This window comes from Osmerus mordax, chromosome 25, assembly GCF_038355195.1.
Source record: "Osmerus mordax isolate fOsmMor3 chromosome 25, fOsmMor3.pri, whole genome shotgun sequence".
Taxonomy (NCBI): Eukaryota; Metazoa; Chordata; class Actinopteri; order Osmeriformes; family Osmeridae; genus Osmerus; species Osmerus mordax.
The window spans coordinates 4,189,502-4,202,654 of record NC_090074.1 but is presented as its reverse complement, the minus strand read 5'-3'; the positions used below and the strand labels follow the sequence as shown (position 1 = coordinate 4,202,654).

Below are 13,153 nucleotides of genomic sequence, written 5' to 3'. Positions count from 1 at the left end.
GTGGGCGCTCCTGACCTTGCCGTCGTGAACGCGCAGTGCGTGCACAGACCGCGCGAGCTAAGATATTAATTTTAATCAAGGAGGAAAACATGAATATGTGAGAAAAAAAATAGTGTTTCTGTTGGATTAAGAAACAAACGGCAAGGTGGAAATCATTTCCCTGAAAAGTATACGATATTCAGAAGAGTGATGCCGGGTATGGTCTAGTAGCCCATCTGTAAAGCAGGTGAGTCGAGATTTCCTTTTCCACGAGAAGGTTTTGCCAGATTTATCAACAACTTGCTTTTCAATTACGCTTCTCATTGCTCGCGGTTTAATCGTGCTAATAAATATTGTATGAATGGGGGAGCCAAATGTAGGCTATCATTAGGCTATTTTCGCTGATTAATTTTTTGGGGGTGAAAGCTACAACGTTTTCTCTTTTATCGCACTGATTGCATTTATTTGGAGAGGTTGGGTTGTGGCTGTATCTTTTGTGTGAACGTCTGGATTTCTGTCAAATTTCCACTCTGAGATTTGAACGCATCGTTGCCTATATCGCCGGCTATTCAATGGTACCAGCTCACCTTCAAAGAGAGGTGCTCTGTGACATTATTATCTTATCGCCTTTGAAGTAGCCTACATGCACTAGACTAGACTATACATGCTATTAAAGAAGTTGAAGACTACCAAATCAAGATATACTGGTGGATTAACGCCAATTAATTTGAATTGCGACGATTTTAGTGTAGCCTACCACATTGTATGTCTGAAGTGCGAGCTCTAATTTACGCACTGCAATCCCTTATCGTTTATCCAGGGCCGATCTCCACAATGGTCACGGGCTACCTTGAGCAAGACGTCAGACATTCGGATTCGGCATCCATCCCAATGAAGGAAACATATTGTATCTGTCTGTCACGGAATTGGATTGATTCTTCCCATTGAGGTTATGATTGCTTGCTGACACGCGCTGATCATCAGACATAGCCCAATTGTAGGCCTGTCGCCTAAATAACGACCTCATAATCAAGGTTGGTACCCGCAGATATGCTTGATAGTATTTAAATAAATAAATATTGTCATTTTCATGACTATCTTATGCCATTGTAGGCTAGCCTACTGTGAAGTTATAGCTCATAAAATAGTTTTCTTATTACACACCTGTTGTAGGGTTAACTTTGGACATTTCTACAGTCTACATTTTGTTTACGACCATCATTTACGCTTATTCAAAGTGTAAGCATGTACGCTTATGATATTACTGGTGGTTGCTAGGATGCACTCCCCAAGAAATTGTCTTATCTTCAACATCAAACAGCCTAGTTTTTAGAGTGCTGAAAAACCACAGGCCAGTGCATTATTCTGTTGCTGTAGGTTATTTTATGCCTTTGGCTTATCGTTTTGAAGTGGTGTGCTTTTTTTCAATAGAGATGAGAAGCCAGCAGTAAGCTACTGTGTTTGTATTTCTAATTAACGCACACCGCATCTAGGCCTACGCATCAGATGTTGCCACAGCATTGCACCTCCCGTAAGAGACGCTATTCGTATTCATGTCTCGTCGTCAAGTCTCCTCCGTCTCCCCTGCTGGTCTAAACACAATCCTGTGTGTTCAGGGAGTACTCCTCGCCCGCTTGCTTGGACTCCAGATAAAGGACATGAAGAATGTTCGACCCACTTAGGACTTAATAATCTTTTATATCACAACGAGACTTAATATGTATTTTGGTGCATGACTCGTTTTTTTTTTTTTTTACCGGATAAAGTATCCACATTCATTGTTTTCGACAATGTTTCAATGATTGTGTTCTTTGAATTAAACGTAGGCCTATAGGTTACATTTTTGATTCACCAGATAGCAGAGATCATGACATCTAAGACTTTGAGGACTTGGAAATATGTTACTTGAGATAATCAATTTATTGTAGGCCTTACTGCTAGTTTCAGAGTGAGAGAGAAGCTCTTGGCTGTGTCTGTACGCAGGTCTATGCACATCAATAACCGCTCAGGAAATTGATTTAGGGGAACAAGCTTGTTCCTGCCTTGTTCTTCAAGTCATACATATTGACAAACAAGTATTGAGCCTGATGACCTAGGAGGCTTATTATGAGTGTGAGTTTGTTTTGCCCGGGGCATCAAGGCTCCTGCTTCTATTATAGTTTGACTTTATTTCGTTTTTATAACCCTATCAGCCATACAGGTCCAGCCTTGGGACCATGAGGTTGTTGAGTTGTTGAACACAATATAAAACGTTTATTTTTCGTTTTTTCCCTCCCACAGTTATTGTTTTGAGCATACACCTCCAGTTCATACAGGAATTCTCAATCTAATGACTTTCTAATCCTCAGCATTGAAACCGATCTGCGGGCCTTACGGACAGGCCTAGCGTTAAGCCCCAGATGTGTTGCACCGTACAGTACACAGCATTCCGCCTACATCATTGCAGATGGTTTTTCAGATTCCTCCCATCTCCTCCCCATAGTAATCCTGCCCACACTACAGTCATGAGGAGGTGTTGTCATTTAAAACGACTGCGAACGGGTATTATATATGTGGGAGTCAGGTTAGGGAATCGGGCTAGTAATCACAAGGTTGCCGGTTCGATTCATTTACATTTTACATTTAGCTCTTAAGTCTGTAAGTCGCTCTGTAAGTACAGGGACATTCCCCCGAGACAAGTAGGGTGAAGTGCCTTGCCCAAAGACACAACGTCATTTGGTTGGGATAGCCGGGAATCGAACTAGAAACCTTCTGATTACTAGCCCGATTCCCTCACCGCTCAGCCACCTGACTCCCTGATTCCCTGTCATTTCCCCCCCAAAAATGACGTTGTGTCCTTGGGCAAGGCACTTCACCCTACTTGCCTCGGGGGGGGAATGTCCCTGTACTTACTGTAAGTCGCTCTGGATAAGAGCGTCTGCTAAACGACTAAATATCGCTTCTGCCGTCAATGCTTTTGCCAGTCAATTGGAGCAATAATTCGTTATTCAATAATAAAGACTATTCAAGACAATCGAGTGTGATAGGGATATCCAGGAGGGTAACTGTGTTGCTAAACCCACAGAAAGAACCGCTATTGTTGTGCTTTGTTCAAACAATCCCTGGAGTTTGCTATTTTGAATGCTTGAGTGGGTTGGATTTGGGAGCAAATCTTCCGTGTAAGCATAAGCAGGATGGGCTACTCTAGAACTGCTGTGTATATTTAGAAGACCCAGTTTTCAAGTAACCGGGCAACATACTAGTCTAGTTGTGAATGTCAATAGGCCTACTGCATACTCAGGTAGAATGGCAACCTACACTTTGAGAACAATGATTTTCTTACCATGCACTTACATTATGTCTATCTCTTCTTCCCAGGTCTGAGAATACTCGCAATGAAACTTGGAGCAGGAAATGATTGAGAACCTGGCTTTGGTTTATTTGTTTGTGTTAACCCTTGGAGCCAAGTTCCGACAAGAAGCGACAATGTCTGGTTGACAGGAGAAGCTAGGTCAGAAGGGTTGACGGGACACTAGAGTGTGCTTCGGTGCTGTGCAGGGGGTGCACTCACTTGCCCACACCATGTGGTGGGCCGCGTTCAGACACCATCTGTTGCCTACACACCGATCATGTTGGAGAGGAGCTGCATCCATCGCCCGCTGCGGTCTTATATGGTGGATATTATGCTCCTACTGGCCTCTCACGCAGGCAACAAGCCAAAACTTCTACCCTACGGTGAACACCCAGTATGGGAAACTGAGGGGCCGGAGGGTTGCGGTGCCTGGTGAGGTTCTGGGGCCTGTGGACCAGTACCTGGGAGTGCCGTACGCCGCGCCCCCACTCGGGGAGAAGCGTTTCCTGCCCCCGGACCAGCCTTCCTCCTGGTCGGGGATCAAGAACGCCACTCAGTTCATGCCCGTGTGCCCGCAGAATATCCGCAACACTGTCCCCGAGATCATGATGCCCATATGGTTCACCTACAACCTGGACTTTGTGGCGACGTACATTCAGGATCAGAGCGAAGACTGCTTGTTTTTGAACATCTATGTCCCGACGGTGGAGGGTGAGTCGGGCGGTCGGTTAACGGACAGAATGACCGTTCCGGATCTTTCTTAAGACCACTGTATCAGCCTTGCTGTCATATTGCGATCATCCTGTTTTGAGCATGTGCAGTTGTCATTGTTTTTTGCCATTTGTGCCATCACCAGTTGATTTGTCATGCCAAGCACATCATCATCTCGTCACCTGTGTAACCTGGGTTCTTGTCTTGTGCTCTGTAAGAAAAGAAAAAACATGCAATTCACCTACGAATTCAAAAACCATAGAACAGTGGGAACATTGCCCCCAGCATGGTTTTCATTCAATATCCCTACCACTGTGAATGAGTCAATAGGGTTGGTGTAGTCAATCAGACAGACATTTGTTAGTTACAGTATGTGAAATATTTATTCATCTGCACATTATATTCACAATTCGAGCCCCAAACCTCTGTAAGTTACAGAAAGTTGAACTGCTGTAATTCTGTAATTAGTATTTACTAGACAAATACAGATATGCTGTATTTCCTGTGAAACCCTTGTGATTTATTAACACGTTCTCTTTGCTCGGTGTTAAACACAATGGCTCACACACACAGTGTGCACGTAAGAATTAACTGTGTGCAGCATTGTTTATCCATTATGGTTATGATTTGAAGTCATGAATATTTCTAACCGCACACCATTGACCGTCCTGCGGTGATGCAAATCAGAAAAGGTTTTGGGCAGTTGAGCGCTTTGCATGCATCTGCGATCTTCTACAGCTCATTGTTATTTCGTAGTCTTCCATTCATTTTTCAGTCCAAAGAATATCCATGGAATGTGCCAGAAAACCCAACAAGAAAGTGTGTAGAGGAGAAGGTATGTACAGTGAGCTAACCAAAGGAGTCTTGAAGAGAGCAGCGAGTGACTCCAATCCACTTCAAAATCAAGAACCCTGCAACTCTCTATCTTTGAGACTAATGAACTCTGCTAAGATGAATGTCTGTGAGTCTTGTGTGTGTGTGTGTGTGTGTGTGTGTGTGTGTGTGTGTGTGTGTGTGTGTGTGTGTGTGTGTGTGTGTGTGTGTGTGTGTGTGTGTGTGTGTGTGTGTGTGTGTGTGTGTGCGTGTGTGTGTGTGTGTGTGTGTCTGCGTGTAGATGGATGTTAAAGATCTTTTGGTAATCTATCCGGGAGTATTCTCATTAACACAACAACATCTCATCACATGTTTCTTTCAGGAACCCATTTATTTGTACACAGTTTCAGGTTTTTATTGGAGGGTCATACATAAAAGAACATAATATATGCAGCTACATATTGTGTCCATACAATAACACACTTTTATTTTTATCAGGAGAGGAATGTCAAGGAAAATACTTTCCTCTCTGTTGGTGGTCTTGGGTTTTTCTAGACTAATGTCATTTTTTGACTGACCTTCGGAGGCGAGTTCGATATTTCAATCTTCTTTCCTTGGTCAGTCATGCTTTTTTGAATTCTCCTGTACTCTGTTTTTTCTTCTTCATGTGAATCCTAGGGAGCCAAAGCAAGAGTCATGGAGCGGATTTCTCTCATCATGACAGTGATAAGGCTGAAGGTATTTTTGGGTGCTGAAAGTTTAATGCATGAATTCGTCTTTTTTTTCTCTTCTTTTAGATTTTTGATGCACTCTTTTCCACAGAATTGCATTTATATTTTCCTCACAAAATTCAGAGAGCACGTGAATCACATCAGTCAAGGATGTTATGTGCTGCAGGAAGTGATGTAGCTATAGAAGCACCTATTGGTCAAGTCCAACCATTCGATATTTAGTGTTTTTTTTGTGTCATTTTTGTTTTTAAGACACTAGGACTGCCCCTGATGGTCTCCCTGAAGACAAATATAGGTGTGCCATTTCTCATCTCACCTCTAAGAATGACCACATTTCAATGCAAGATCACATGGTAGATTGCACACAACCTCCTCTTATCTCTCAGTCTAGGATGTGTATTATAATAATTTTCAGAGGGTTAACATTGCTTTGAAATATAAGGTATAGTATATGTATGGCCCATGCATATAAAGACTTGTGTACTTTAATTCTGTCACTAAAAATCGTTTTAATGTTTTGTAAAGACCATACCTCCTCATGTCCAATCCAAATAATAACCAGACAATAATAACAATACATAATCATAGTTTATACATTTGTATGGTATGAATCACTACTTTGCCACACTTGATGATAGGAGAACTGTTATTTTAAAAGCGGCCTGGAAGAAGAAAGCTCGGTCGAGTGGTATGAGCCGACCTAGTGTTGACAAATGAGATCACGTGGAGTTGAGGCGGCCTCTATGATGAGGATCTCTGCTTTGTCATTGTCTCTCCATTGGTGCTTCGCAGTCTCGATCACTCAGCCTAAGCACATCTGCTAATATCAATGTTGTTACCTTGGTTTCGGTCTTGAACGCTGTCAACAGCACAGTAGTCCAGTCTTCTGACCCGGGGTGTCCTTACGTTGCTTGTCAGTAATTGTTGTACACAGTGTCTGTTCTGACTCTCTGCAGACATCAGGGACGCCGAAGCCAGGCCTGTGATGGTCTACATCCACGGAGGGTCGTACATGGAGGGCACGGGAAACATGATCGACGGCAGCGTGCTGGCGAGTTACGGGAACGTCATCGTCATCACTCTCAACTACAGGGTTGGCGTGCTAGGTGACGTGAACTTCTTAGCCATCTCTGGACACGAGGGAAGACGTTCTGACTTTGGGGATTTAAGTTTAGTCTGCGATCATTCGTTATTTGTTTTCCCCTACCAGATTTGTTCATCGTTTGATGTGGTATAAGCTGTTACTGTATCTATATCACTGTACTTTTAGCCTAGCCATATTAGGTTAGGTCCTGTGTCTTGAGGTCTAAGTGTGGAGTGATACAGATGAGATAAGCAAAAACATTTATTATTCTCAGAGGACAAGAGGTGAAACTATCCATCAACCTTCTCCTGGGTGCACAAGCTGTTTTTGTGGCGCTCCAAATACTGTATCAATTACCGTTTATCTTTCTCGAGGTAAATTTATCTAACCTGAAAAGAGACTGCTTCTGGCAAGCCCTGAAAGGCTGATTTAAATAAGGAGAGATACAGGAGTCACAGCCAAGGTCGGGGAGTCTTTCTTGTCAGAATGACATCACTGCTGTAACACTCCATCTATCTGTGTGTGAGGGGCGGAGAGGGCCTGCCCCCCTCCACCCCCCCCACCCCCTCCGTGCACCCCACCTCTTTGTGATTGATACTGCTGCCCTTCTGGCTCTCTTCCAAGGCAGCCTGCTCCGACACATTAGAATTGAGCACGGAAAAGGTTGAAAGTGAGGAAACCACGAAGAGTACAGTGTCCCCACGAGGAGGGTCAATGGTGTTGAAGAGAGAAACCGAGGGGTTTAGAATCCAGCGCACCCTTTCTCCGTGCAGGGAAATGTCACAGAAAACGTCAATTCAGCACTATTACCTCTAAGCTAATTCCTCTCCTCGTGGCCATGTGACAGGGTTCCTCAGCACAGGTGACCAGGCGGCCAAAGGGAACTACGGACTCCTGGACCAGATTCAGGCCCTGCGTTGGATTAGTAAGAACATTGGCTATTTCGGCGGGGATCCGGGTCGCATCACGGTCTTCGGCTCCGGGATCGGGGCCTCCTGCGTCAGCCTGCTCACGCTGTCCCACCACTCAGAGGGTAAGACACCACCTGGAGGGGGAAGGGGCGTCGGCGGGATGCTCGTTGAAGGGGAAAACCAAGACGGCCTTTAGAAGCATGAGTTACATGCCTTGGTGAACACGCGCACTGTGGTTCATCAGCCTGCAGCCTCTCCGTCCTGTATCTAAGATCGCATCTCTGATATTATATCTTATACATCAAGGGCATCGCTATATCTGTATGTATTTATATATAGTTCCCTGTGTAGTCTCGCTTGGAGACATGGGCATTATTTATGGAGATACAAATCTACCTGTGTTCTACCGTGGGAATCTTAATGCCATCCCATATTTTGCGCTTTTTTGTTGTTGTATTAAAGCAATTCTGGCGACAGTATTTAAGGCAAATCTGAAAAGAATTGGAGGTTTTCCCAGGATCCATTCTCTTGTGTCACGTACTTCTCTTCTCCATGCGATTCTTCATGTAGACTGACGGGATTGCTGGGATATGAAAGTATAGGAGAGGGGGCTGTGGTATAGTTAAGTGATGGCTATTGTTCTTCTCTCCTGAATCTAATCAACCTAAAAGCTTTGCCTCTTTAAGAGTAAACCCCTTAAACAGGAATGCCTATAAATTTAAAATAGTATATGGCATTGAACTGCCTATCAATTTAACTCCACGCACAGCTATACGTCTCCATGTGTGTAGATTATGCGTGATGTGCCTCATGGATTTGTCAATATGAATGTCTATTGACTTCTTTTGACCTGGGTGTCCTAGCTGTCCTTGTAAAGATATCATGTCAGGGAAATCCCAAGGAGGTTTTTGAATTAATGAAGCCATTTTGGAATGATTTAAGCAAGGGCATTAAGGGTGGGACATTGACGGCGTTCTCTGTTAACCTGTGTTTTTACAAGTCTGTTTCTCTTTCTTTTCCTCTCTTTCTATCTCATCTTCTCACTCTTTCATCTCTATCTAGCTCTCTCTCACGCACACACGCACACACACACACACACACGCACAGTAACCAACACACACGCATAGCATCCTCTGCCCCAGCTCCAATCAATCAGTCCTTTATTACATCCGATCCCAGGTCCAGGCAAGCTTCAACATTTGGAGTGGTGCCAGCTCGATACATCCACACTCTAATAACACGTACATCTAAATTAGGCGTTATCAGATACATCCAATGTAGTATGTCATTGCACGCACGACCAGAAAAGGGCTCTTTTAGACAAAATAGATTACATTCTTATGCCTGGGTGAATACAGTCCCTGCTGGCCAAATTAGACTTGATACAATCGCAACCAGATAACAGGACAGGGATATCAGTGAATTATGAAAGAGAATCACAAAACACAATCAAAGGAAAGGATCACTTAAGTGAGTGGCGGCGCTGTGGAGCTTGGGCTTAGTTTTCCAGACATGTCCGACTGAACTTGCGGATGCACGGTATGTTCTGGAAGCTAGAAGGCTCCTCATCGACTCCGAGTCAGCTGTCGTCCCCTGACACTCTCTCTGACAGACATCTAGACACACTGCTTGATCTGACTGGATTGAAAAATACGGCAACGTGTTTGCCCCGCTAAATGACATGGCTGCTCCCCGTCCCCAAGTAGTCTGGATTGGAAGTGTCCCCCTGGATAGATGTGACTATGAAGGACAGCCGCCGGCGACCAGCCGTGCTGCCCGCTTCCTCGCATGAGGCTTGGCTGTTATCACACACACCTACTCACACTGTCTTGATGTAGTATTGATTTTCTGAGCGGGGTTCCTGTCAGTGTTTGTTCGCCTGTCCACCGCTCTTGTTTTTTTGTGTTTTTTTTAAAGATGGTGGATGTGAACGTGCTGGACGCACGATTACTGAAAAAAACTGAAAAGTCGAGAAAAAACAGGTTTACGGCACCAAGATCAAACACCGTCGCTTAGTTGCCTGGAGATGTATATATAGATAGATACTCTGTATTTATATACAGATATAAACCGTAGAAGTCATTTTGAATAAAATACACATGAATTAGAGTCCTAAGACAGAGATATTTTCTCGAACTCGTAGCTATTTAACTCATAAGTCATCCCCAAAACAGGAAGATGCGTGAACTGTATGTGTGTATCTGTGTTTTTCCCAGGCCTGTTCCATAGAGCCATCATCCAGAGTGGCTCAGCCCTGTCAAGCTGGGCTGTCAACTACCAGCCAGTAAAATACACGCGCCATCTGGCCGAGAGGGTGGGCTGCAACGTGCTAGACACCCTGGACATGGTGTCCTGTCTGCAGAAGAAGACCGCCAAGGAGCTGGTAGAGCAGGACATCCAGCCGGCGCGCTACCACGTGGCCTTCGGCCCCGTCATCGACGGCGACGTCATCCCCGACGACCCCGAGATCCTGATGGAGCAGGGCGAGTTCCTCAACTACGACATCATGCTGGGCGTCAACCAGGGCGAGGGTTTGAGGTTCGTGGAGAACGTGGTGGACCTGGAGGACGGCGTGTCCGGCAACGACTTTGACTTCGCCGTGTCGGACTTCGTGGACAGCCTGTACGGCTACCCGGAGGGCAAGGACACCCTGAGGGAGACCATCAAGTTCATGTACACCGACTGGGCCGACCGCGACAACCCGGAGACGCGCCGGAAGACCCTGGTGGCCCTGTTCACCGACCACCAGTGGGTGGAGCCCTCGGTGGTGACGGCGGACCTCCACGCCCGCTACGGCTCGCCCACCTACTTCTACGCCTTCTACCACCACTGCCAGAGCCTGATGAAGCCCGTGTGGTCGGACTCGGCCCACGGCGACGAGGTGCCCTACGTGTTCGGCGTCCCCATGGTGGGCCCCACCGACCTGTTCCCCTGCAACTTCTCCAGGAACGACATCATGCTCAGCGCCGTTGTCATGACCTATTGGACCAATTTCGCCAAGAGTGGGTGAGTACAAATCTACGGGCACGCTAGCTGCCTGGTTCTCATTTTTGTCTTGCTGTGGTAATGACTTTTATGGCAGAAGACGTATTCATACTTTGCGGTAGCCTGACAGCTTACATTACTGATGCTTTCTGATGTTAAATGGAAATTGGAGGGCTTATTGAAAGGGTAATGGATTCAAACAATGCGGGACCCGCACAATAGCGAGGTCTAGGCGCTGCACTCTTGTTTAGGTTCCCCCCTATTACCGCCTGATTAACAGGGACAGAGACACAGGATGTGGTTTTGCAGAGACACGCGGTTGACAATGAACCCTCTCAGCCTCTCTTGCTGAAGTCGCACACAATAACCTCTGAAAGTCGCTCGAAAAGCACTAACAATGGTAGAAGGGTACCTGAGAAACAGGGACGTGGATGAATGGGGTTGGGGTAGATTAAAGTAACATGAAGGGAATGCTGAGCCCTTGAGGAAAGACAGTGAAATGACATCCTTGTCTTACATATGGGATTGATTTGCACAATCCACAAGCTGATTACTTGACTTTTAATTAACCCACCACCCAATCTCATTATGTGCAGTCGGAGAATTACATAAGCGATGATCCCTGTCACATGTCGACCGTGAATATTTGACAAGCTAGGATTCGTTTTGGAGTCAAATACCGACTCTGTGTTCGATGACATGCTGCTGGTAATTGACCCTAGCTCTTTATCGTTTGTGTGTAGTGACCCCAACAAGCCGGTACCTCAGGATACAAAGTTCATTCACACCAAGGCCAACCGTTTCGAGGAGGTGGCCTGGTCCAAGTATGACCCCCACGACCAGCTGTACCTGCACATCGGCCTGAAGCCTCGCATCCGAGACCACTACCGCGCCACCAAGGTGGCCTTCTGGAAACACCTGGTGCCCCACCTTTACAACCTCCACGACATGTTCCACTACACCTCCACCACCACCAAGGTGACCCCCTTGGACACCACGCAGTCCAACGGCAAGACGCGGCCCTCCGACACCAAGCGGCCCCCGGTGTCCACGGCCCACAGCAGCGACGGCGAGGCCGGGGAGGAGCAGGGCCCCATGATCGTGGCCAACCCCCGGGACTACTCCACGGAGCTGAGCGTCACCATCGCCGTGGGCGCCTCGCTGCTCTTCCTCAACGTGCTGGCGTTCGCCGCCCTCTACTACCGCAAGGACAAGCGCAGCCGGCAGGACGGCCCGCACCAGGCCAGCCCGCAGCGCCAGGGCAACGGCAACGACGTCAGCCACGCCACCACCATCGACGAGAGCCTGTCCCACCAGATGAACCAGGCCAACCAGATGAGCCCGTGCGACGCCCACCACGACCCCCTGCACCTCTCGCCCAACATGGATTACACCCTCACCCTGCGCCGCTCGCCCGACGACATCCCCCTCATGACCCCCAACAACATCACCATGATCCCAAACTCCCTCATGGGGCTCCCCAACATGCACCCCTACAGCACCTTCCCGGCAGGCTACAATTCCACTGGCCTGCCCCATTCCCACTCCACAACACGGGTATAGCCTAGCCTTACTTGGCCTGGCCTGTCTTGGGACCGGATAACAGTCCGGTCCGGGATTCCAGACGCAGATTTAGAGTTGGAAAAGGAAGTGGGACGAGGTGTACAGTAGAATACGGATGAAGACCAAGCGGGTTGTTGGGATCGTGTGAATGAAAAGACTGTTTTGAATTATTGTTCACACTGCAAGAGCCGCGATCATTCTGCAAGCTTCGCCGGGGTCCATGGGTGCAGAACCAAACCGCCAACACTCCACTGCCTTCGCTCCCTCGTAGCTGGAAGTCCGCAAGCGGTGTCACTTTCTAACAATCATCTCAAAAAGCCTTTGTGAAGCTGTTAAATGATTTAAAAAAAAGTGCTTTTTATTTCTCATACCTGTCTATAGAGGGTTACATTGCTTTTTTTCTCAAACTTTCTATTGTAAGACCTCAGCAACATGTTTGTACAGTTGGATTTGTACGGGAAGCTTTTTCTTACTGTAATCTATGTTTTGATCTTCAACTCTTAATGTGTGGAATAAGTGACATTTGGACTGAATCATCCTCTCTGATCAAAGAGACATTTATGAACAGCGGAATATCAGTGTTATTAAGCTATTTTATACATACTCCTCATGATATCCTACTTAAAAAAAGCTATTTTTTACTTACTGACTTAAGAATGGCTTGTTATTGTAACATGCTCTGCTTAGAGAACTGCTATGTTACTTTGACTGCGATGAATTGGACTTTCACTATAACATTGCTAACAATTTGTAGTAAAAGTTAAAAGTTCATCCACAATATTTCTTTTGAATATGCACAATATATCATCCCTATATACAGTATAATGAATATGTGTGTATGTGCTGTACGTATACTGTGTGTGTGTGAATGTGTGCGTGTGTGTGTGCGCGTGCGTATGGGTGCGCATATGTGTGTGCATGTGTGAGCATGTGTGCGTGTGTGTGTGTGAGTGTGTGTTTCCGCAGTTACACTTAACAGTGTAATGTAAAAGTGTAAATTAGTAACGCATTTGTTTATATTTGTTTGAAGATTAAGGTTTCCTCA

The 13,153-nt window shown here is 46.1% G+C and overlaps 1 protein-coding gene across 7 annotated transcripts; it reads left to right on the top strand.

Moving 5' to 3' along the window:
* The first annotated feature begins 3,540 nt into the window (after positions 1-3,540).
* On the top strand, positions 3,541-12,164 carry LOC136933469 (neuroligin-3-like). 7 transcript variants are annotated; one of them, XM_067228882.1, is made up of 7 exons: positions 3,541-4,021; positions 4,797-4,856; positions 5,513-5,572; positions 6,522-6,671; positions 7,497-7,682; positions 9,777-10,566; positions 11,289-12,164. In XM_067228882.1, exons 1-7 carry the CDS (start codon positions 3,541-3,543, stop codon positions 12,106-12,108), a joined length of 2,547 nt encoding a protein of 848 aa, XP_067084983.1. In that variant the 3' UTR covers positions 12,109-12,164. The 7 variants fall into 7 exon arrangements, with proteins under 7 accessions (XP_067084983.1, XP_067084984.1, XP_067084988.1 ...); XM_067228883.1 differs by having other exon boundaries at positions 4,797-4,860; positions 5,517-5,572; XM_067228887.1 differs by lacking the exon at positions 4,797-4,856.
* The last annotated feature ends 989 nt before the right edge of the window (positions 12,165-13,153 follow it).

Coding starts and splice junctions, on each gene's coding strand:
- LOC136933469 (XM_067228882.1), top strand. CDS start 3,541: ATGTGGTGGGCCGCGTTCAGACACCATCTGTTGCCTACACACCGATCA. Junction 5,573..6,521: donor TGACAGTGATAAGGCTGAAG/GTATTTTTGGGT, acceptor GACTCTCTGCAG/ACATCAGGGACGCCGAAGCC. Junction 7,683..9,776: donor GCTGTCCCACCACTCAGAGG/GTAAGACACCAC, acceptor TGTTTTTCCCAG/GCCTGTTCCATAGAGCCATC.